Source organism: Rhinatrema bivittatum, chromosome 2 (genome assembly GCF_901001135.1).
Source record: "Rhinatrema bivittatum chromosome 2, aRhiBiv1.1, whole genome shotgun sequence".
Taxonomy (NCBI): domain Eukaryota; kingdom Metazoa; phylum Chordata; class Amphibia; order Gymnophiona; family Rhinatrematidae; genus Rhinatrema; species Rhinatrema bivittatum.
In genome coordinates this window covers 41,512,843-41,537,962 of record NC_042616.1, presented here as the reverse complement: position 1 = coordinate 41,537,962, position 25,120 = coordinate 41,512,843, and the positions used below count along the sequence as shown (strand labels likewise).

At 45.3% G+C, this 25,120-nt stretch overlaps 1 protein-coding gene across 3 annotated transcripts; it reads left to right on the top strand.

The window, feature by feature from the left end:
• Positions 1-337: 337 nt before the first annotated feature.
• Positions 338-22,868, top strand: LOC115085932 (gastrula zinc finger protein XlCGF57.1-like). 3 transcript variants are annotated; one of them, XM_029592479.1, is made up of 4 exons: positions 338-676; positions 1,943-2,065; positions 7,062-7,188; positions 18,847-22,868. In XM_029592479.1, exons 1-4 carry the CDS (start codon positions 653-655, stop codon positions 20,130-20,132), a joined length of 1,560 nt encoding a protein of 519 aa, XP_029448339.1. In that variant the 5' UTR covers positions 338-652; the 3' UTR covers positions 20,133-22,868. The 3 variants fall into 3 exon arrangements, with proteins under 3 accessions (XP_029448339.1, XP_029448340.1, XP_029448341.1); XM_029592480.1 differs by lacking the exon at positions 1,943-2,065; XM_029592481.1 differs by lacking the exon at positions 338-676 and having other exon boundaries at positions 685-3,543.
• Positions 22,869-25,120: the final 2,252 nt, after the last annotated feature.

Genomic DNA, 25,120 nt, shown 5'->3' with positions numbered 1-25,120 from the left:
TATAGTTCCTATTTCTCCAGAATTATATAGGAGGCAGGAGAGGCAGAGAAAGCACCACCTCCGTTACTGCCTTCCTCCCTTCTCTCCCGTTATTTGTGCCAGTACTCCAGGAGGAGCTGTGAAATCTCTCCGGATCAGATACTGTAATGCACGTAAAACTGTCATCTCAATAAAGATATTTGAGTCTCCAATCTGAATCTGATTGGCTCTAGGAGGCAGGTCAGAGGACTCATTTGGGCTCAGCTGATTGGCTGTAAGGAGCAAGGCTAGGTTTGATTGGCTGTAAGGAACAAGGAAGTGGAAGGCAGATAGGCACAGCAGGCTAGGGGGTTTGTTTTTTTTTGCCTCGGTTCTTAAGTTTTTGCTCCGCCGTCCCTGCTGGCGCCGCATGATGTTAGGTTTTCTCTCTTTGATTCTTTCCCTAATACAATTTCACTTATTTTGCGTTTGACTTTACATTTAGCAACACTGTCTCTTTTTGTGATGTCATCAGTCTGTGCCAGCAAGAGGTTGAGACGCTGTGTACGGTGGCAGCTGCAGCGCTGATTCTAAGCTTTTCTCTTCCTCTGTAACAGCAACAGGCAAACACTCAACCAGAGAAATAGCCCCCAGTTCATTTCTAATCCTGAAAGCAGCAAAAGCAGAGAGGGAAATGTCTGCAGGAGCTTCTGCTCAGGTAGGAGATTGCCTCCAACTTCCTGCTCTTTCTAGGCAAACACTGCTGCACTTTTCTAACTTGGGACTCTGCAGAGTCAGTCCTAATTTGAACAGGACCCCGAGCAGACCTGGGGTGCAGAAAAGGCATTTTGGGAGCTTTCTGAGTGTAAGAAGAGAGATCAGGAGTCACACAAAGTGAGATTTTGTGTCCCAGGTTGCTATATTCTTTCTTGCCTGCTAGACCACTTTATTATACTTGGGATTTATCTGCTCCTTTGCTGATGGAGACAGAGGGCACCCCCATGACTTCAGTTTATAAGAGGGGAGCGGCCAGAGGCCCTTGCTAGTAATCTCTGTCTGCTATAGCTGCAGACAAATGCAGACAGACTTTGATAAGCCTTCCAGAACAAAGTTGTGACCCTGGCCTAGTTGAGCCCGTAGCTCCTGGTTCAACAGTCCCTAAGGGCTGATTTCACCAGCTGAACTGCCTCCCAGGACAGAGCCTGGTAGAGGCACCTAGGAATGAGTCCCTGCTTACCTAGAAAGATGCAGGAACTCCACTCCTTTGTAGGGGATCCTGGGTTACCTGCCCCTTAAAAATCAAAAAACAAAAGGGAGACCTTGAAGTTCTTTTTTTCTTTCTTCCTCACTCACCCCCAGCCCCCTTCCTGATTTCTGTGTTGGCCTTCATCCTAGGTGTGCTACTCTTAATGGGGACTCCCAAGTCCCTTGGGCAGGGAGTCCCAATAGGTGAACTAGGTGGTTGCCAATAGGTGAACTAGGTGGTTGCCTAGGGTGCCAGCCATTAGAGGGCGGCAAAGAGCAGCTATGTGGGGCTACAAGCGGAGCCTATCCCACTCACAGCTGAGAGGAGTTGAGACTTGGCGGGCTGCAAGCGGCCGAGACTCAGCCACAAGCTGCGCCTCTATTGAATATGAGTGAGAGGAATTGCGTGTGTATGAGAGAGCAATGGTGTTAGTGAGAGAGAGAGGGAGGGAGCCTGTGTAAGGGTGTATATGTGAATGAGACAAGGAACTTAAGTGTGTATAAGAGAGGGAGTCTGAGTGAATGAAGTTGGAGCCAGGGCCTGGACTGAGGAGAGGGAGGGTGCAAGGAGAAGGTTCACCTAAGGCACCTAATACTCTTGCATCGGCTCTGTCCTTAGGAGATGGGGTTCTCAGAGGACCCAGCCCCTTTATAAAAAAAAAAAAAAGGAAAGGGGTTACTCTCTCTTACTTCTCCTCCCTACTCCATTCCCTTTATGGATTTCTCTGTTGCCTCTCAGGTTTGCTCAGGAAAATTGAAAGGCAAAATAAAAAAAGTGAGAACAAGGAAAGAGAGCTTTGGGGAAGAGAAGTCGCAGCAGGTCAATGACTCCAGCAGCTTGAGAGAGTGCCCCGCGGCAGTGGTGAGAACCCTCATTGTGGGATTGCAAGGGAGGTGAGAGAGGGAAAATGTCTCTGAGTGAGTCTACCATGTCTTGTTGCTGTGACTGAAATGTGGCCACAGAAGTCTTTAGCACAGAGGGCCATTGTAAAAAAAAACAAAAACGAGAGAGACTCTGAATCCACACATGTAAAACCTGTGGGAAGGCAGACTCTGAGCGTGGCCAGCTCCATTTTCTCAATGGGTCATGGAGGGCTAGACCTGCCCTCTTCAAGAGGCCCTGTTACAAGCTAGTGATATTTTTGTCAAATTTTTACTGTTGAGACTCCAGACTCTCTGTGCAGTGCAGGAACCTTATGCTATGACTGAGCCTAGTCCAAGAATCAGGGATCATAGACTAGGTGAAGAAGGGTCGCTAAAACACTGGAGGGACTCCTTTATGTTCCCATACATGCCAGCACTAACAGCCACCCTGATCTCCTTAGAGAAGCTTTTGTCTGCCAAGAAATTAGGGTGTGCCCCCAAGCTCTCAATGCCCCTTGTAGGAAAAGAACTCATTGCACAGCTGTTTTCAAAGGAGAAGTTGTCAGCCCTTTTTTTTTTCATGGCTAAGAGGCCCTAGAGGATGTCAAGTGCCAAACTGGAAGATGCCTTGGAAAATGACCCTGTTAGAGAATGAGAGCCTTCGAGGGCTCTTTCATTGCATAATGTGCTAAAACAAAGAGTGTTGGCAGAGGAGGCTTGTAGGAGCAAGGTTTTGGTTAAGTTGTATCCTCTTCCTGAGAAATACAAGAACCAAGCTATTGAGGTTCCCGCAAATTGATGCACTGGTGTCACTGGAACCTCCAATTCGGTAGAAGGAGATATATCTCTAAATGTCTCCCAGGACAAGCAGATAGAAGCACCCTTCTCCACAGGAGCCATGATGATTTCGGCCTTGACTGCCATATAACATGTAGCTTGGGCAGTATTGTGCTCGGGTGCCCAAGAGTCAAGAAACAGGACACCTGGGAAGGGGCCTGTCTGGCCATATACATTGTAGGTCCTGATTAGATTAGCCTCTACTAGTCACCTTCAAGGTGACAGCTTGGAGACTGTCCTAGCACTGTATTCGAGCAGCAGACTTAACACCCTAAAGTCCCTTTAAGGGGGGCTACTATTTGGAGAGATTGAATAAATTTTAGAAATAGCCTAAAGGTTGGAGCAGTAGGCTGTGGACTGGGGAGACCAGTGTTCAGATTCTGCTGAGGCTGCATGCGATCTTGAGTGGGTCACCTCATCCTCTATTGCCTCTGATACTAACATAAGGCCAGACTTAGGGGTTGTTTTCCATTGTACAGCCACAGTGGCCCAGCTTCCAGAGAGGCTGGTCTGGGCAGTGAACTATGCAAAAAACAGCTTGGAGCCCTCACATCCATAGAGTTCTTAGGCACCTTCTTTGATTTGAAGGTAGGAAGAGTGATCCTGGCACCCAGGAGGATCATGAAGATATTAGAGCAGGTAAGGATACTCTGTGCTCTGGTTACACCCAGGCTATGGGATTGTGTCCAGCCATGGATTTATTTATTTATTTATGTAAGGTTTTTCTATACCGACATTCGTTGTTGGATATCTCATCAGTTTACAGGCAACATGGAGTCAGCAACAGAGCTTTACAGTGTAACCAATATAACAACTTTTACAGAATAACTATAATGACAGTTTAACAGAAACAGCTAAGCAGATTATATTTGTTAAGTGCAGTAGTAACAGGTTAATAATGTGATCAATAGGGGTTTGCATCATAATGAAATGTATATAAATATCTAAATTGACTAGTATAGTTAATGTAATAATATATTTGTGTGTATAGACTGGACTGTTTTTAGTAGAATAAACTAGGGCAAGGTGAAGTTTAGTATTCTCCGTGATAAGAGCTACTGTGTTAGGATAAGTGCGGGGGGCGTAGGTTATTGTGAGGGCAGGGAGTAGGGGTGGTATAGGATGCATTGTAATAGGGATGCAGTGTAGTGTTCTTGAGATTATGAGTATGCTTGTGTGAAGAGCCAAGTTTTTAGTTTTTGTTTAAATTTGTGCAGGCAGTGTTCTTGGCGTATGTCAGCGGGCATAGAATTCCAATGGATAGGGCGCGTTCCCTGGTGGCGTTGTAATGGGTGAGTCTGGGTGTGGGAATGTTTAAGGTTGCTAGGTAGCGTGATCGGGTGGGTCTGTTTGTGCTGCGGAAGGAGAAGGTGCTATGGGGCCAGTTCATATCTGGGTTGTGTAAGGATTTGTGTATTATTGTGGTTTAGTTCCCTGGGTCAGGGTTTATATGCACCTATTAAAAAAAAAAGTCAAAATCAGTCCACCGGACTCCGATCCCCCACACCTGTGACCCTCACCTGTGCGTCTCCCAGGTAGCAGATAGGAGTTTTGGGGCAGGTGGCTAGACTCACATGACCTCATAAAGGAAGTGGGCCCAGAACCACCTGGCTGGGTCTTACTAACCACAGACGCCTGCATGGGCGAGTGTGGAGCACCTTGCCATGGCCCGGTGGCCCAAGAGAGTTGATCAGAAGAGGAAGCTCGGTGAGCAACAAAAAGATTGGAGATAAAAGCCATCAAATTATTACTTCAGGCCTTCTTGCCAAAGAGAAAAGGGGAAAGGCAGTCTGAATCTTCTCAGATAGTGCTGTGACGGTTGCAGGCATGATCAGTCAAGCGACAGACTGGACCCAGGGGAGCAGGAGTTCAGCCAGGAAGCTTGCCAGATCATAGTGGAAAAAGAGGGTTTGACCCAAGCTAGTGCCAGTGCGGACTGGCTCCAATGGGATAGGTGGCCAAAGCACAGGCTGCTGTACGTGTTCCTATTTTGGCCTCTGAAGGGCAAGGTAATAAAAAAAAAAAGTTGGGATTCAATGCCAAGAAGTGCAGAGTCATGTATCTGGGGTGAGGTAATCCAAAAAAGCTGTATGTGATGTGGTATGAAAGACTAATATGCATGGGCCAAGAGAGGGTAATATTGTCTAGAGATCTAAAGATGGCGAAGCAATGTGACAAGATGCTAGCTAAAGCCAGAAGAATGCTGACCTATATATAGAGAGGAATAACCCATAAAAAAAAAAGGTGATTATGCCCTTCTATAGGTCCTTGGTGTGAGGCCTTACTTGGAGTGCTGCATTCAGTTCTGGAGTCCATGTCTCAAAAGGGACAAACGACAGGATGAAGGTGGTCGAGAGAAGAGTGACCAAAATGGTGTAGGCTCTGGTAAAGACCTATGAGGAGAGACTGAAGGATCTGAGTATGTATACACTTGAAGAGAGGAGGTGCAGGGGGGATATGATACAGACCTTCAGATACCTGAAAGCTTTTAATGATGCACAATCGACAAACCTTTTCTAATAGAAAGAAATCAGTAGAACTAGGGGTCACAAAATGAAACTCCAGGGAGGATGTCTCAGAACCAATGTCAGGAAATATTTCTTCAAGGAGAGGGTGGTAGATGCCTGGAATGCCCTTCCAGAAGAGGTGGTGAAGATGAAAACAATGAAAGCATACAAAAGGGCATGAGATCCCTAAAGACTACAGAATGGAAATGAAGAAATGATTGCACGGGGGTAACTTGCCGGTGTGGCGGTTACTACCCTTAACCAATAATCCTAATACTTTTGATCCAACACAACATTGCTGTCTGCTTCAACAGCAAAGGGTAATGGGGAATTTGATTACAGGTCTGGGAATCTGTTAAGCATGTGGGTAACCTGCATGACACGGCAGATGTTGCTGTGGGTTTGCTGGGCAGACTGGATGGACCATTTGGTTCTTATCTGCTGTCATTTCTATGTTTCTGTGAGTATCCTTGAAGAAAATATCAACAATAATATTAAATCGTATAAGTGAGAAGTTGTAAGAATGGGTGCTTGTCTGGTTGCTCTAACAGCTAACAGGGCTACTGGCAAGGACCTGAGGCCACTTCCCTCTTATAGATAGAAATGAGGTCATGAGGGGATGTGCTCACTATCTCCATCAGCTGAGGCACGGGGTAAATCCCTAATGTAATGGGTTGCTCTAGAACAGGGGTCAGGAACCTATGGCTCGGGAGCCATATATGGCTCTTTTGATGGTTGCATCTGGCTCGCAGACAAATCTTTAATAAAAAAGTAAAAATCTAACAAAATCCCCCACCCTCCTGAAGCCCCCCAAGACCTCCAAAATTAATTTACTACAACCCCCACCCTCCTGACCCCCCCCAAGACCTGCCAAAAGTCCCTGGTGGTCCAGCGGGGGTCCAGGAGCGGTCCGGGAGCAATCTCCTGGACTTGGGCTGTCGGCTGCCAGTAGTCAAAATGGCGCCGACGGCCCTTTGCCCTCACAATGTCACTGGGGTTGACCAATGGCGGCAGTAGCCCCTGTGACATAGTAAGGGCAAAGGGCCGTCGGCTGCCAATAATCAAAATGGCATCGACGGCCCTTTGCCCTTACTATGTCACAGGGGCTACCGCCGCCATTGGTCGACCCCAGTGACATAGTGAGGGCAAAGGGCTGTCTGCGCCATTTTGACTACTGGCAGCCGACAGCCCAAGTCCAGGAGATCACTCCCGGACCCCCGCTGGACCACCAGGGACTTTTGGCAGGTCTTGGGGGGGGGGGTCAAGAGGGTGGGGGTTGTAGTAAATTAATTTTGGAGGTCTTGGGGGCATCAGGAGAGTAGGGGGTTGTAGTAAATGAATTTGGTAGGTCTTGGAGTCAGGAGGGTGGGGGGTTGTAGTTAGTATGGCTCTCACGGAATTAATTTTAAAATATGTGGCGTTCATGGCTCTCTCAGCCAAAAAGGTTCCTGACCCCTGCTCTAGAAGGACTCAAGGAAAGAAGATTATCAGGTAAGAATAATTTAACCATCTCACTCTGGGGCTGTTATGCGACTGTAAATTGTATTCACCTAGAAAACTCTCCCCCTGCCCTGCTGAGTCCCAGTACTGGGAGGTCTCCTGATGGACGAGATGTAGAAGGTGCTGAATGTGGAAGGGTTTGTGTTTCAGGTCCCAGTAACCTTTGAGGACATCTCCATCTATTTCTCCCAGGAGGAGTGGGAGTATTTAGAAGAATGGCAGAAGAAACTTTACAAGGAGGTGATGAAGGAGAATTATGAGACCCTGATCTCACTGGGTAGGTTATATTTATAGATTTTATTAGCAGCACTGTGCTAGACCAGCCATGAAAAGTCAGTTCTTGATTGTGAGGGTTTCCCAGTTTAATTGTGTAAGAAAGTGAATGAGTTCTGTAGTGATCACTTTGCTTCCTGAAAACATGCAGCTGATAAGAGGGGCTGATGCAACAATTCAGCAGAACAGTGTATTCACTTCTGTTGCAGTAGGATAATGGCATGCTAAATCTTCAAAAGTTTAAAAAAAAAGTGTTTTATGTGTAGTTGCAGTTTTCTTCACATAAAAGGCAAAGTTAGCTGATTTTTTTGTGCATAAAAGTGAGTTTTGAGCAATTTTCTGAAGCAAAGCAAGGATGGATCAGATTTGAGCTCCTTGGGAAGTGAGTTCCAAAGCAAGGGGCCAGCCATATCAGTGCGGCCTAGTATACGTGGTGCTGCATAACCTTTGCCTCCCCCCATTGCAGCAGCAACCAGAAACTTGATAGAAACATGCAATATACCATTTTAATCAGCATTCAAAACGGAATTAAACAACGTCTAATTAATAGTTGGTGTGCCCACCGTTTCAAAGCGGCTTTAAAACGAGCGGGGTATGAACACAACAAATTTTGAAATAAATAGGTATCGTTTTCCAAATTTAATAAGACCAATTCCAAATTTCAACCCAGTTTTGGTGGAATAACATCCCTGACCACTTTCCTTCAGCATTAAAACTCTCCACCTCATCCTTAATAACGGCACCTTTGTTTCCGGCAGCGTTCAAGTCTGGAGAGTTCCCAGGCCAAACGACGTTACCTCAAAAATCAGTGCCACTTTCGTTAAGCAGCTGTGGCGTGGCATTGGCTGTCATGCATGGCGCCTTATCTTGGACAGTAGCAGCTTCACCCACTACAAAAACGTTTACCAGATCACTCCAAACTGGGATAACATTTTCGGCTAAAATCATATTCCGAAAAGAGGTTCCATCCCAAGATTCCCCGCATTCTTTAATGACCCACATTTTCTTTGCTGTGACCATGACAAAAAGACCAATGTAAGCAGGGTTTCTGACAATTTGGTGATAATGTTCCTCGTCTCTAATTTCATTCGAAGTTTTTGACCAAACTCAATCATTTTGAAAATTTGGTTTTAGAACTGACCAATTGAAAAATTTGTCGGAAGGTGCTAAATGAAGGAAATCCTCTTCATCCTGATTTCATAATCAATTTTCCAGCCAGAGACTGTCTTGGATGTGGATTTCAGTTTTCAATGGTTTCGAAATAACATGAAACGCCTGGATACCAGCCCTGACTCAATAATAAACTGTTCCTCTAGCGACTTTTCCTCCTCTCATCCAAAATCATTCTTGCCATCTGGTAACAGCTTTTTTTTTCTGCTTGTTGCTGGAATTTTCAATAATTTCTTGGCTTTCTTGAGACAATTTTAATGGTTGCCTTGTCACCAAATTCCATGAAGTTGGCAAGTAGCTCATTTAAAACAAATCAAAGAAAATTCCTTTTCACTCAGTGCATGGTTAAGCTCTGGAATTCATTGCCAGAGGATGTGGTTTCAGCAGTTAGTGTAATTGGGTTTAAAAAAAGTTTGGATGCCATAACAGAGAATGGATAGGTACCACCGACATCTTCACGCCAAAGGACTTGCTACAAAACTGGTGTGAACCGCTTGTTCTAGGAAACCACCTGACAGCGCCGAAGTCCGCCTTACCTTTATACATTCGAGAATTCCCGTACGTAGAGGCTTGCCGTAAAGCTTGGCGGCATCTCTGCTTGCAGCTTCATATTTCCTGGAAGACTCGAACCTTTGCAACCATCGAAGGCCTTCCTACATTTACCCCTGGATGGGAGCATGCGGCATTTCATCATTGGCGAACAGTGGGCCTCACTCATATCCATCACCTCTTTGATGCTGTGGGAGGACACTTCCATTCATTCACAGAGCTACAGTCCAAATTCGGGATTAAACGAGGTAGTTTCTTCGCCTATCTTCAAGTGAGGAATTTTCTACAGTCATGGTACCCTTACTACCCCTCACCAAGCTTCATTAAAATTATTCTTCTCACCCTCCTTGAAAGCTATGACCTGTTCCATCACGCTGAAAAACTTATTGCCTCTGGAACACTTCAGAGCGTCTCGCTCATATGGCAACTGCCTGGACTCAGGGCCTTCAGTGTGAAACTTCCCCACCACAGCTTGCGGAGTGCTTTAAAACCGTGGCCAGCTACACAGAAAATATACAGTTACGGGAAATCCAATTTAAACTGTTACGCAGAAGTTATGTTGCTCCAGGCCTATCAATGGCGGCTGGCTACGTCTGCGGCTCGTTTTAAATGTGGGCACGAGCCTGCCACTTTCCGGCATAATTTTTGGGACTGTGACCTCATCCGGCAGTTCCGGGCGCAGGAATTGGGCCTATCTGGGCCACCTTCTGGCACGAGCGATACCGAAGGACCCCCGACACTTTTGTGTTTGCTGCCCCTGCTGCGGGGCGTGCTACCAGGGGCCCAGAATCGAGCGCGGCACCTGTTTTTGTGCAAAGCCTTGCTATTAGCCAAACGGTCTATTCTGAAGCAGTGGATATATAAAGACTCTCCGACTCTGACACAGTGGAGGTTGAAACTTCATCAATTTAGTGATCTATGAGCAGCTTTTGGCTAAAACATCTGTATCGGCTAAGAAATAGGACTTCTTTCCAGCTATATGGAACCCATACCTAATGTCTCTTAATCCCAGAGCGAGAAGCAAGATTTTAGATGCAACCAATTAAGGATCCAGAACTATAGGACCATCCACGATGTGCACCTCTTCACCCAATAAGAACACTTTGTTCCATCAGCAAAGGCTCGCTGTTCTAGCATATCCTGGACAGCGCATGTGGGGGGAACGACAGCGGGTTATTTATTTATTTATCACCCATGCTTCTTTTCTATGTTTATGAGATCTGTTTCTACTTTGTGTGTATCATGCATAAGTTCTGTGCGCCTTGTTATGGTGGTAAACGCTGTCCGTGTTTCATGCTGTTCCTTGTTATAAGAAAAGTTAATAAATAAAGGTTAAAAAAAAAAAAAAGGTTTGGATAAGTTCCTAGAGAAATTTAATGTTTGGGTACTTGCCAGGTACTTGTGACTTGGATTGGCCACTGTTGGAGACAGGATGCTGGGCTTGATGGACCCTTGGTCTGACCCAGCATGGCATGTCTTATGTTCTTGTGTTATGTTCCTCTTCCTAGGGACTCTCGCCAGCGTGCCTGAATTATTTAACATGCTGCTACTCTTTGCCGAAGCCTGGAGGGGGAAGGGGCTTGGGTCAAGTGCCCTCCCAGCTCTTCCTCTGCACGGGGTTGCAGCACCCTCCCACCCTAGGCTGGCTACCGAGACCATGGCCTTCTCCTTGGGCCAGCAGAGGAGGTGAGGGTGGTGAAGCCTAAAATAGAGAGTGACTTCCAGCTTCAGGTTATCCCAGAAGGAGCGGCTTGTTCTTGTTTGCCCTGCAGGTTGATGCAGTGGTGTTTGCAGTGGCCCACAAGACACGGCAGCAGATACGGATTCTTAAGGCCCTGCCTTATCAAGTTTTCCCTTTTTAGGGTTATTGTTTGGGCCGAGTCCCGATGAATCCCAGACTCCCAAAGGATCGAGGATGTTAGAAGAGGCAGCCCAGGGAAGCAATGGTTTGTCCAAGTGTTGATCAGCCCATTCATAGGGTGAGGAAATCAAGAATTATTGATACAAGGACTTTTCCAGCTACTTATCTGGCCCATTGAGGGTCGGTGATCCTCCTCCAAAGCAATTCTGCCAGGCAGACGGTTACAGTGGCCCTACGAGGAGTGATTTCCCCATCTTGCCAGGCCAGTGGGTCTTGGTCGTGGTATGAGCAGGGCCGCTGATCTCTCGCAATTCATCGGATGCAGGAAGGGCTGCAGAAATCTTCCCTTCCCACGTACTGTGCAGTTCCCTATGGAAGCTGGGTCCAGTGTTGCTTCTGACTCCAAATCCCCTTAAATCCTTTTCGGGGTCTATGGTCCATGCCCTCCCCCGTCCATGTGGGCGTGAGGAGGAGAGCGTTAGCACATCTGGCTGCGTTTTCTTTCCTCATTTTGCTGGTCGGGCACAGTTGCCACTTTCTTCTGCGGGCTCACGTGTGACAGCAGCGGTCGGGCTCAGCCGGCAGAGGAGGAAGACACGGCTTGATGTGGAGAGGATAAGGGAAAAAGGGGGGTGGAGTGATTGTGTGAAACGAGGGGCTGAGGGGACGGGTGTGGTTGAGTGACAACAGGGAAAAGCCAGGAGGGCTGAGGAAAAAAGGTCATGGGGTGTGGCTGGAAGGGATAAGGGGGAGAGTCGATGAGGGGGTTGCGGTTCAGAGCCTGGAGAGGATATGGAAAGGGGGCTGGGAGATGGGAATCGTGCGACGGGGATGGTGGAGATGGGCTGTGTGAAAGAGTTGCCGGGGAAGGGTAGGTAGACTTGGGTGTGAGAGAGAGATGATGGGAGGGGGGAGCCAGGCTGGAGTCCCAGGGGGGATCCTTCCCTCTCCTCCTCCTCCCAGATCTCAGCACTTCCCTCCTATCCCCCATCCCCAATCTTCACCTCTCCCTCCCATTCCTGATCCCTTTTTCCTTCTCCCCTCCTCTCACTTCCTTTCTTTATCCTTCCCCTTTCCCTCAACCTCTCCTCCCTCTGAGCCTCAGTTCGTTATCTCTCCATCTCTTCTCCCTGAGACTCCGTCTTCATTTCCCACCTCTGGGATTCCCTCTCCCTAATTCCCGAACCCCCATCTTCCCAAGCACCAATAATTAAGATCTCTTTTCCATTAATAAGAACATAAGAACATGCCATACTGGGTCAGACCAAGGGTCCATCAAGCTTGACTAGTACCTAAGGAGGCAAATACATTTGGACACAGAAATGTCATCAAATGACTAGTTTTATAAAGTTACAACAAAATTACATTATTTAAATTGCAAATATATGTAAATGTAACACGCTTGCTGCAGAGCTGTAAAAAATGTGCCACAGAATTTGCTAATTCTTGCCGCACAATCTTGAAAAATCTTACCTCATTAAACCGGAGGCTCTGAGTAATGGGACGTGGTGGTCCCTAGAGGTCCCTTCTCCTTCGTTGGATTTTCCCTGTGCGTCAGCCTCCAAGAGTGTAGGTGGCGAAGGCTGCTCTGGTGAGACTTCAGAGCTGGGAAGCTGCCTTCCAGTGGCACTCGAGGCTCAGGGTTTCGGTCGGCACTCCTGTTTGGGTTTCCAAAAGAAACAGGCCGGCTTCCTCCCGAGCTTCTTCAGTGAGATGGCTTGGCATGTCGCACTTCTGTACAGAAACCCTTGCTCTGTCATTCTGGCGGTGAGGCCACAGGGGTTGCCTCTCTTCCCCTGGGTCTTTCAGAAGCTTCTTTTACAGTCCCATCTGGGAAGGTCTCCGGAGGTTCTCTTCGTTCTTTTGCGCTTTGTATTTGAGGGAAGCGTTTCTGTTTAGACCTCTGCTCTTCAGACTCGCCTCAGTGCCAAAGTCCTACGCTCTGGGGTCTAAAGGACACGCCCCGTCCTTATTGCAGTACGTACCTTGAATGTTAAGGAATGCCTGTCAACCTCGTCCAGGAGGGCTCAGGTCCTTGGGGTCTTGGCCTGAGTGGTGAGTTGTACAGGAAGCTGGTGGGTAAGGCAGTCACATAATGCTTCAATTGCAGATAAGAGAAATAGTTAGCGGTAGTCCTACCGTATTCAGTTTGTAACGATCTGAATGGCCTCATGGCTCCGTCTTCAGACAATACATGGTGCAGATGAACAATTCCCCTAGCAAACCACTTCCTAAAGTCCTTGGACTGCCCTCCTGGAATAAAATCCATATTACCATAAAGTGGTAGCAATTGCGATGTGTTCGGGGAGTGACTGTACAGTCGTAGAAACCTTTTCCGAGCCACCAGCACATTCCTACATAGTGCCCTCGGGAGTTTCTTGTCTGTGGCATGGAGGATATATCTCTGGAATCTCTGGAGGCTTACTTTGACTCCAGGGGTGGCAGGAACTTCTTGACGCAGCTGGGGGCAGTAGGGGACTGAGGGGAGATAAAACAGGACTCGTTATTTTTGTTGGGGAAATGGAGCCTTTTTTTTGTGTGGGTGGGGATGGATATTAGGTTGGAGCTGCTGAGTCTGCATTGCTTTTTTGTGGGAAAGGGTATTAGGCTGGGACTGCTGCGTCCTCAACATTATTCTTGTGGGGGAGGGGTGTTATGTAATATAACAGCCCCTTCTCCCCACAAGAACAATGACTGGGGCTCGACTTAGTATAGCAGGAGAGGATTTCTGCTTCTAGTGCTCCAGGGTTGTGTTGCATGCAGAGTCTGGCTTCTTGGGGTTACCACTTCCGCATATTGTTTTTCTAATTTGTGACCACTTGTTTTGTATTTGGTGAGGGCCGTTTTGCACGTGCGACTGAGGGTGAGGTATTCTAGTGTGCATTTTTTTTGGGTAGGGATCTATAGCGGTCCAGCTTGTTCTGTTTTCCAGTCTGCACCTCTCGATAAGGAGGTGTTTTGATATTCCAGACAATCTAGAGCACATTGCAATTTTTGTAGGAGTGTTCCACTTGCTGGATCTCACTGAAATTTGATTACAGAGTACCTTGCCTGGGTGTTAATGGTGTTCTCAGATGTCATGGAGATTGTCCAAGTGGAATGGTTCCCGAGGGAGTTTGATATGCTGACTTGTACGGGGGGGAATGCTCTGCATCCATGGATGGAGTGGGGAGGATGGGTGTTTCTGGATGCAGAGTAAATATTTACAGGGTTTATATTGTGTTTGTCTTGCCCATTCCATGTCAAGAATGAACTTCACTCATAAGCCAAGGTGTATGTGGTTTATGATCTCAAATTCTGAAATTTACTGCTAGTGATCTTCTTAGTGCATGCGTTGTACCAAACAGCTTTTTTTCTGAAGCTTGTATGGTGTAAATATATACAGGCAGCATTTCGAGGTAAGCTTGGAAGTTCTTGATAAATATATACACCCTAGAGGAAAGGCGGAATAGGGGAAATGTAAGTACCTTTCAGTGGAAAGAAGGCTCTGCAACAAGGGGTGATAGGATGAGACTGAAAGGGGACAGAGGAGTAATCTGATATAAGAAGTTGCCATACTGGGTCAGATCGAGGGTCAATCAAGCCCGGCATCCTGTTTCCAACAGTGGCCAATCCAGGCCATAAGAACCTGGCAAGTACCCAAAAGCTAAGTCTATTCCATGTTACTGTTGCTAGTAATAGCAGTGGCTATTCCCTAAGTCAACTTGATTAATAGCAGTTTATGGACGTCTCCTCTAGGAACTTATCCGACCCTTTTTTTTTTTCCTTCTTTTTATGGTTAATCTGTTTTTATTAATATCATGTACTGTACACAATATTATACAGATATGTATGCAACAAACAATACATCCATAGAATGAGTACCATAATAAAAAAAAAAGTATATAACCTCAACTCTGGGGTGAAGCCATTGTTTGTCCTGACACACCTCGACCCCTCAAATCAACTGGCATAAGGAACCTTTACAACACATTGAGTTAACACTTGGAGTATATACGGTGATATCCCTCCCCCCAAAGAATCTGAATAAACGGACATATAGACCGACATATAAATGGCACATGTGACCCCCCCATAAATGACTGTCCAAGCTAGATGAATATGAACGACATCGTCACCGCATGGTGGGGGGACTCGTTAAGATAAGTTGTTCAATATCAAACTCCGTGCTTTGGGAGTTAGAGAGTTAAGATAGCAGGTCCAGGTAGCCTTAAAATACTGCTGTTTCTTAAGAGTGGTGAGAAGCCTTATAGTCCATTACCGCCAGTGTATGAAATAGGTTTCTCCAGGTCCAGTAGGAAGGTCCGGTGGCCTCCTTCCACGTCAGTAGTATGGTCCTCTTGCCCAACCCTTGCGAAACAAAGTTGGTGTCCCCCCCCCCCTTCTAGAGCCCCGAGGGCTGCATAGAGTCAAAGAGGATGGGCCCATAGTCCAGTGGAATGCGATGATTTCAGAGAGTGGAAAGATAATTCAGGACCTTTGTCCAAAAATGCTGGACTACCCAGCAGGACCAAAAAACGTGCGTCAGTGTTCCTTGTTCCTGCAAACGTTTAAGACATAACTGAGATTGGGCTATGCCAGCCTTACAAGCCTAAATAAAAAAACAAAGCCCAGATCTATTCGAAATCTGAGGAAAATTATCTAAATAATCACATAAAAACTTATCCTCAGTAGAACATAATTTTTCTTTTAAACAGGTAAAGTTTGTAGGACCTTCATGACTTCAGTTTTCGATCATCACAAACTGTACAGACCTCTGGTCCACTTTATTCTTTAATGTTTTCCAGACACACTTCAAAATAATAATTTTTATGCAAGATTTTTTTATTTTTTTTCTAAAAAGTCATGAAAGTCCTCGGGGGCAAATAGATCTTTTCCTATTTAATTCATAGGGGAAGAGAGCTTTTACTATCAAGCACTTAGCTTCAATGTCCGATCTGTACATCACCCCGACATGGCCATGTTTCGATGGCTCTCTGCCTCAGGGGGTCTTCACATCGAAATTAGAATTGCTCACAGTCACTGCATCTGCATCTTTGACATCCAGATCTATCCCCTGCCATTGCAACACATAGGCTCTCCGCAGAACTTTCTGATGGAGTTCCCGTAAGTCCATATTCCCAGACAGTTCCTTTGAAGAGCTAAAGCAAAGCCGAATCTGGACATCCTGCGTTTGAATTCCCCCATCCCGCCGCCATCTCTCCACGATAACATTGTGATTGGGAGGGGTGACAAGAGCTCGGAGTTTTTTCCCCGAAGGGTAGAGACTGAGCATTTAGTCCATTCCGGGTTGAATAGGGTATCCAACAGATCCAACAGTTTAAAATCCAGATCCGTGGTGGGTAAGGCCTTCACATAATGCTTCAATTGCAGATAAGAGAAATAGTTAGCAGAGGTCCTACCGTATTCAGTTTGTAACGATCTGAATGGCCTCATGGCTCCGTCTTCAGACAATACATGGTGCAGATGAACAATTCCCCTAGCAAACCACTTCCTAAAGTCCTTGGACTGCTCCCCTGGAAAAAAATCCATATTACCATAAAGTGGTAGCAATTACGATGTGTTCGGGGAGTGACTGTACAGTCGTAGTTACCTTTTCCAAGCCCACCTTATGGGCGCCACCAACACATTCCTACATAGTGCCCTCGGGAGTTTCTTGTCTGCGGCAAGGAGGATATATCTTAAGCTTAAGGGTAGTGCCAATATTTTTTCCCCGTCAATATTCACACAGTCCGACTTATTATAAATCCAGTCCCACAGTATGCGCAGCAGATTAACAAAGATATATTCCTCCATATCCGGGACTCCCATTCCCCCCTGTTCCCAGGACAATTTTAAACAGGAGAGAGAGATCCTTGGCTTCTTCCCTTGCCACACATATTTGGAAAGGAGGGAGTTCAAGGACCCAAGATCCTTTCGGTTAATCTAAATGGGTAGAGTTTGGAGGACATACAGCCACTTGGGAAATAATACCATCTTGTATAAGTTCACCCTGCCCCCCAATGATAAGGGGAGATCCTGCCACATTTATAATTTCTCCTTGGTGTGGGTCAGTAATTGGGGTACGTTTAGGGCATAGAATTCTGTCGGGTCTGTGGATACCTGGATGCCTAAATATCGAAATTACCCATCTGCCCACTTCAACAGGAAACCCGGCCTCCAACATGCTTGGATATGCTATAGCCTCCGACTTATCTATATTAAGTTTCAGACCTGAGACCCTCCCGAAATTGGTAAAAGCGTCCAACAAAGCTGGTAAGGAAGGTGGTGGGTGACGTAAGAAAAACCAGAATGTCATCAGCGAAAGCCGCATTCTTGAAACCACATTCCCCCAATCGAACTCCCGCTATGGACGCATCAGCCTGCAATGTACGTAAAAAAGGTTCCAAAAACATCAGGAACAAAAGGGGGGGTACAAAGGGCACCCCATGACGAGTGCCTCGCTGAATGGAAAAAGGATCAGAGCAGGTTTGATTAGTCATCACCACTGCTTTAGGGTTATTATACAGCAGTCGGACCGCAGCTTCAAACGAACCTCCCAATCCAAAGAGTTGCACGACCTCAAATAGATATTCAAATGCCTTTTCAGCGTCAAAGCTGATAGCTAAAAAGGGTGTCTGGTGCTGACGGCAATATGTCATAGCGGACATCACCAAACGAACATTGGCCATGGCATGCCGCCCTTGAACAAAGCCCACCTGCCCAGGACGTATCAAAGCAGGCAGAAAGGGTGCTAAGCTATCTGCCCATATCTTAGCCAGGAGCTTCTGATCAAAGTTAAGCAGCGATATGGGTCGATATGAAGCCGGAAGCAACGAATCTTTGCCCGGCTTGGGCAGTACTACTATTTGGGCCACATTGCCTCCCTCCGGGAATGCTCCTTTCTCCATAAGGGCTGGAAAAACCTGGGCTAGTATTTGGGAAAGTGGGTCACATAGTATCTTATAAAATTCCCCACTAAGCCCATCGGGGCCCGAGGCTTTTAGAGGTTTGGCCCGACGGATTTGCACGCTAATTTCCTCCCCTTCTATGGGCCTGTTTAACATAGTGTATTGCTCTTCGGGTAGTTTTGGGAGTCGTACCCCCTGTAGGAAGTGCCTAATGGAGTTGGGTGTTGGCGGCTGTGATGAATATAGTCCCTGATAAAAAGACTTCATCACTTCAGCAATCGCCTTTTGGTGTGAACAATGGACCCTCCCGCGGCTCGCAAGCCTGGAATGTAGCCGGCCCCCTTCGCCGGCCTAACCAAATTCGCCAAATATTTACCAGTTTTATTATTGTATTGATAGAGTTTATATTTGTAGTATGCCACACTCTTTTTGGCGCGTTGATGAAGTAATGTGTTCAGTGGCGTCCGCTAGGCTATATAATTTTCCCTAGCCAATTCAGTATTGGTCCCTATAAGATGCCTTTTAGCTTTATGCATTTGCCGTTCCACCTCCATTAACTGCCTAAATATGTCCTTCCTTCGCTTGGCAGCAAAGGAGATTATTTTCCAACCCTTTTTTTGAACCCAGCTACAATAGCTGCCTTAACCACATCCTCTGGCAGTGAATTCCAGAGCTTAATCGTGCGATGAGTGAAAAATAATTTTCTCCAATTTATTTTAAATGTGCTACTTCATGGAGTGCCCCCTAGTCCTTGTATTATGTGAAAGATTAATTAACCGATTCACATTTACCCATTAAATCCTTTCATGATTTTATACACCTCTATCATATCCCCCCTCAGCCGTCTCTTCTCCAAGCTGAACAGCCCTAACCTCTTTAACCTAAGGAGGGGAACAGCGTACCAGTAGAGGTGGTGAAGACAAGGACGGTATCTGAATTTAAGAGAGCATGTGATAAATGCAGAGGATCTCTGAGAGAGTGATAGGAATTGTAGAGCTGAGTAAATGTATGGATGGGCAGACCAGATAGGCCTTAATCTTTTTGTGCCATCATATTCCTATCGTTCTTTTTATTCAGGCAATAGGTGCCCAAAAAATTAGGACAGTTTCTGTAGTTTTAGGCGCCATTTTCTTGATCTCTGATTACATCTCTTGTCCTCTTAACAATGATCTGTGTTTGCCTTTTTATCTAGAAAATGAGGAGCCCAGCAACAACATATCAGAGCCGCATCACTGGGAGCTCGGTGAGAAGATGAAAGAGGAAAGAATACTATCAGAAAGGGACAGCGAGCATACTTCTTCATCTTCTGACCGGGGAAGAAATTGCAGGAATCAGTTCATCTTAGAAAAGAAGAAAAATTCAACAGGGAACTCAGCCAATAATTCTACTGTGTGTGAACAAAGTGCCAGTAATGTGTCACACACAGGGGAAGAGCAGACAAACCAGACAGCAGCGGAAGCATGTCTATGCGATGTATGTGGGATATTCCTTGGAGATCCTGTAACTCTGAAATCACATCAGCACTCTCACACAGAAGAGAGACCATCTGCATGTATGCTCTGTGGGAAAATCCCGAGTCAGAAGGGAGAGCAGGAGCAACAGAAAACACACACCCATGTAAAACCTTTTACATGTTCTGAATGTGGAAAAATTATCAGTAGGAAGGGAGAAGTAATGCAAGAGCAGAAAATTAACAAAGGAGAGAAACTGTTTTCAAGTACAGAGTATGGAAAAACTTTTATTAAAAATATAACCCTCACTGAATACCACAAAATTCGCACAGAAGAACAACAATTTTCATTCAGTGAGACAATGCACCTGACAGATTGCCAAAAATGGAACACTTCTGAGACTCTGTATTCATGTACAGAGTGTGATAAAATCTTTACTGAGCAAAATAGCCTCACTGAACACCAAAAATTTCACATTGATGAGAGGTCCTTTCCATGTTCTGTATGTGGTGAAAGCTTCAGCCAGAAGTCAGACCTCTCAGACCACCAGTTAATCCACATTGATAAGAAACCCTTTTCATGTACTGAGTGTGGTGAAAGATTCCGCCAGAAGTCAGGCCTTTCAAATCACCAGATAATCCACTTAATCCACATTGATAAGAAACCATTTTCATGTTCCGAGTGTGGTAAAAAATTCAATCAGAAATCAACTCTAAATAGCCACCTGACAACCCACACTAGTGAAAAGCGATTCTCGTGTACTGAATGTGGTAAAAACTTTAAGTTTAAGAATAGCCTCAAAAATCATCAGAAAATCCACACTGGTGAGAGACCCTTTTCATGTACAGAGTGTGGTAAAGCCTTCAGGCTTAAGACCATCCTCACCGACCATCAGAAAATCCACACTGATGAGAGACCCTTTTCATGTACTCAGTGTTACAAAAGCTTCAGGTATTTGAGAAGCCTCAAAAGCCATGAGAAACTCCACCCTCAATACGTTACCTGTTTTTATTTCTTAAGTACGTAAGAAATGCCATACTGGGTTAAGTCAAACATCCACTCTGAGCTCCAGAAGGAAGTTTATTTTGTCTAATGCAGATATTGCAACCACCTACAGTAAATGTCATAGATTAAGCTTGCACTCAACATACTTTGAGTAAGTGTGAAAAAAGCTTCTATAGCAGGGTTGGCTAAAATATGGTCTATAGGCTAAATATGGCCTGTGAGCTCTCTTTGTCCAGCCCACTCAGCTGGTCAGAGCAATCCTCCATCTCCAGCCTCTGGAGGAGACTAGAAGCCAGAAGTGAGCTCAGCTGCAGCTCCCCTCCACCTCCAACAAGCTGAAAGTGAATTCAAGCACCAGAACCATTTTTTTTCTGTATCCAGGGCAACAGGGACAGGCATGGCAAGACCCAAATGTGAGTGGAGAGTAGCCTAGCGGTTAGAGCAATGGGCTCTAAACCAGTGAAGTCAGGGTTAAAATCGGTTACACGTTAGATTGTGAACCCTCTGGGGTCAGGAAAATACCTACAGTACCTGAATGTAATCTGTTTTGAAGTGTCTGAAAGGCGTAATATAAATCAAATAAATAAAATTGAATGGAGACTGGCCTGCTAAACCCCACCTCCCTGGTGGCAGAGAGGTGCTCTCACTGAAGCTGCTGCCTTCACGTCCTGCTGCCTTAATCACCTCCTCCACCTCCTGTCCATCCTTTTCTTGTGCAGATCCAGACTAGTGAGGCAGCAGTCCTGTTCCTGCTTTCCACATGCATCTTTCTGTCTGACTCGCAGGAATTCCATTACTCCTCTTCCCTTTCACATTATCCAAAGACAAGTCGCCATGCTCCCTGACGCTTGACTCCAACAGGCAGGCATCTGCTCTAGCAAGATCTTCTGCGCTATTAAGTTTTCTTTTTTTTTTCCCCTTTGCCTTGTGCAATTTAATCTTTGCCACTCTGTTTCTTGTCATTTTTATCCATGTCCATCTCTCTCTTTGTTTCACTCCCACCCCGTCTCCTGTCACTTTTGGAAAAATAATAAATCAATCAATCAGAGCTTAGCCTGTTCCACCTCCAGCCAGACTCCCATGTGATAAATCCTAGCCCCTTGCAAAGAGTAGCTCCTTATTCCATCTTAGCTGCGGGCCAGCCTCACTGCACAGGCTTCCCTAGTTAGGCCACCTCCAGCCAGACTCCCATGTGATAAATCCTAGCCCCCTCCGAAGAGTAGCTCCTTATTCCATCTTAGCTGCGGGCCGGCCTCACTGCACAGGCTTCGCTAGTTAGGCCACCTCCCATGTTCTCTGCTTGCCTCCCATGTGTGCTTATTCTCTGGACGCGCCATAAATCTTGTTCACCCTGTCTTTTTTTTTGTCTCTTCTGTTTCATTCAAAAATCAAGCCAAATTGTGTAGGTTCTTTAAAAATCTGTGCACGGAAATTAAATGTCCTGTTATCCTATGTTTACAGAATATTCACTGAAAATATTTCTGCTTCTTCCCTTTAAACTCGGACCCTCCACTGACCCACCCACTCCTTCCACCTCCTGTTCTCAGTCAGAACCACCAATGCAAGCTTCAGACCAAAAGGTTTGCCCACCCCAGCAAAGGAAATGCTAATATCACACCTGAAACTGCAGTTATTTATTTAGTTGGATTTCAGGTCTGCCTTAATGGTGACCCAAGGCAGTTACAATGAAAACGCAAAAGAGAAACATAATATATTACATAAACTTCCCTCCAACCAGCCATCTATTTCCCATCCTCAACCACAATAAGCAGTAGCTCCATTTTGGACTAAGTCTAAAATAATCCCCAAAATAAAATATTCCTAAACATGTCTGCAATTACATACTGCACATTTACATTCAACAGCATAACAATATAACTTTTCAAAGGCCTGCCCAACCTTTGAAGCACAACTACTCCTCAAGAGCCTAATAAAACAGCCAGGATTTTACCTTTTTTTTTTTTTTTTTGCAAAACTCAAATAATTGAGCTTATCACAAATCTCAAAATAGCTAAACAGAGAGTATTATCTCTAGGTGCAGCTTTCTTATGTTTCCATGTAAACGTTTAGAGAGCCATATTGAAAAGCCATTTAGATGGATAATGAAACAACTATCCGTCTAAATGGTTTATCTGGCTATATTCAGCCTTTAGCCAGCTAAATTCTAGCCGGCTAATAAGTTAGTCGGAAAAGTTAGGAGTGGTCCAGGGGTGTAACTGGGAGGAGTTGAGTTCGCTGGATAAGTTATCTGGCTGACTCCAATATTCAAGGTTAGCCAGTTAACGTAGCTGGCTAAGAATGGTCGAGTCAGAGTTGTTCTAAAGTTAGCTGGCTATAGTTAGCTGGCTAACTAATTAAGATAGCCGGCTATATTCAGTAGTGTGGCTGCACTGTTTAATATGCCTCAAAAGTTAGCCAGATACCTGTCTCTGAATCTAATTTCCTAATTTCTTATCAAAATAATAGATTTTTCTGACCCCCAGGGCACCTTGAAATCCTTAGAGACAAGACAAATGGGGAAAACCATCAGGAAAGAGGGTATCGTGTTGTTTATAAGATTTTTGTCTCCTATTTCTTGACTGTATTTTGTTGTGATATTTGATTTATTTTTTATTTTTCATCCCTTAGATGTGGGCTAGATATTGTATGCTTTGTGTTTGATTATATGTTTAATATACTGAGCAGGTATTCAGTATTAATATACTTATTTTCTTTATTTTTCTTGAAATATGTTTTAAATTGCAATAAAGAATAAACTGAAAAAAAAAAAAAGAAATCTCAAATAGCATCAGATTCCACAGTTTTAGAAGCAACATAGAAAAAGGATGATTTCTGAGTGACTTCTATCTAACTTCACTAGTGAAGGTTGAGGAACCTTGAAAGAGTGAGAAAGCAAGTTTGCGTACCTGTAAACGGGGTTCTCCCTAGACAGCAAGATGAATTAGCCATGACATGTGAGTGATGGCATCATAGAGCGCCAAACAGACCCATTTCTCAAAGCTCAGTTGAGAGTCGACTACCGGGTGAAACTGCTTCTTAACATTTTGCACAGACACTAGTGGGATGTAATGGTATACTCAGATGACCAAGTCCCAACTTTGCAGAGGTCTTCACTGAGGTGAGCCACTAAAGCCACCATGGCTCTCACTTGATTAGCCTTGAAAGATTCTGTGATCTGTTTGCCTGCTGGTGCATAACATTGTGCTGTACGGCCCGTCAGCCAATTTGATAAAGTCCTCTTGGTTGGTGCCAGTCCCGGTCTATTGAGATCAAAAGAAACAAATAATTGAGAAACTTATTGAGGCTGGGTCCTTCTAAAATAATATGCCAAAGCGCTTTTACAGGCCAAAGAGTGAAGATCCTTTTCACTCTTATGCATGTGTAGCCTTGGGATAAAGTAAGTAGGATAATGACTTGGTTAATGTGAAACGCTGAGACACTTTTTGGAAGAAACTTGGGGGTAGATTTAAAAAAAAAAACAAAAACCAAACACGCTCGTCCATGTGCATGTGCTACTCGGCACACGCACATGGGCGAGCGATTTTATAACATGCACACGCAAATGGCTGCTGTACCGGGCGCCTCTAGCCCCATCCTCCCCCGGACCACCCCTCTGCCAAGGTCTGGCTCTTGTGTTCATAACCCCTGTTTTTTGCGCTCGCGGGTCATTAAAAATCGGGCCTTTTGGATGCATATGCAAAACCAACCTGTTGTGCAAGAATTGAGCAGATGTGACAGCCACTTGGAACAGCACTCTCCATCTGAGGAACTTCATACTAGCCAACTCCAGAGGTTTGAAGGGAGGTTTCATGAACTGGGTCAGGATGACGGTAAGATCCCAAGGCACTGGAGGTTTACTGTCAGGGGGTTTGGAATGCCACAATCCCTTCATAAATTTGGATACCAAATGATGAACGGAGATTGGAGTTCCTTGCACCTGCTGGTAGTATGCTACAGTAGCACTGAGGTGCACTTTCACCAATGATGCACTAAGTCCTGAAGTAGAATGACAAAACAAGTCCTAGAGAAAATCCTTTGACCAACAGGTGAAAGGGTCCAGAGAGCTGGCCTGACACCGGAATAAAAACCTTTTCCATTTGAAGCTATAGGACCTTCTAGTTGAAGGCTTCCTGGCCAAAATTAAGATGTTCTCCACATCCTTCAGAAGAAGCAAAGATGAAACCATCATAAGCTCAAAATCCACACCATGATGATCAGAGAGAACAGATTATGATGGCAGAACCTGCCTCTTTCCTGCGTGAAGAGGGAGAATTCCTTGAGGGGATTGGAGGCTGCTCTGACAACTGAATGAGGTATTGACCATGCCGGAGCAATGAAGATCAATTTTGCATGATCCCAAAATATCTTCAGATTTGTCATTCTAATCAGTGGGATTGGTGGATATGCATAGAGAAGACCAATAGCAGAAAAGTGTCAGGAGCTGAACTATAACTGCTTGGAAGGATAGCAGATCCTTTTCACTTTTCTGTTGCTTTCTGAAGCAAATAAGTTGATTGTCAGTTGATTCCAGAGGTCAAATACACTGCTACTCATTGATCCATGCAGTAGGACTCTGCTGAAGTGGTTTGCCAATGCATCTTGGACTCCTGGAAGTTAGGTCACTTGTATTTGAGCTCCATGACTGAGAGGTCTCCTCCAAATAGACTCTATCTCATGTAGAACATAGCCATCTGATTGTCCATTTGGATCAAGATTTTCCTTCTCACCAGCAGATGAGATAGAGCTTTTAATGTAGATCTAACAGATTGATTTGAAGATGGCTCTCATCTAAGGATTTTGACCCCCTGAGTTTCAGCCATATTGGTGTGTGCTCCCCAATCCCTGGTGGAGGCATCAGTGGAAAGAGTCACTTGATGAGGTGGAGCCCATAAAGGAAGGCCTACATTCAGGGCTCATGGACTCGACCACCGTTGTAGATCCATTTTTATTTCAACCATCACAGATATCCAATGTGATAATGACTGACTTAGCTGGTTAGACCTTGCATGT

Excerpts from the sequence above, each read along its gene's own strand:
- LOC115085932 (XM_029592479.1), top strand. The coding sequence starts at position 653 with ATGTCTGCAGGAGCTTCTGCTCAG. Across the intron at positions 677-1,942 it reads CTGCAGGAGCTTCTGCTCAG|GTTTGCTCAGGAAAATTGAA; the intron begins GTAGGAGATTGC and ends GTTGCCTCTCAG. Across the intron at positions 2,066-7,061 it reads GAGAGTGCCCCGCGGCAGTG|GTCCCAGTAACCTTTGAGGA; the intron begins GTGAGAACCCTC and ends TTTGTGTTTCAG.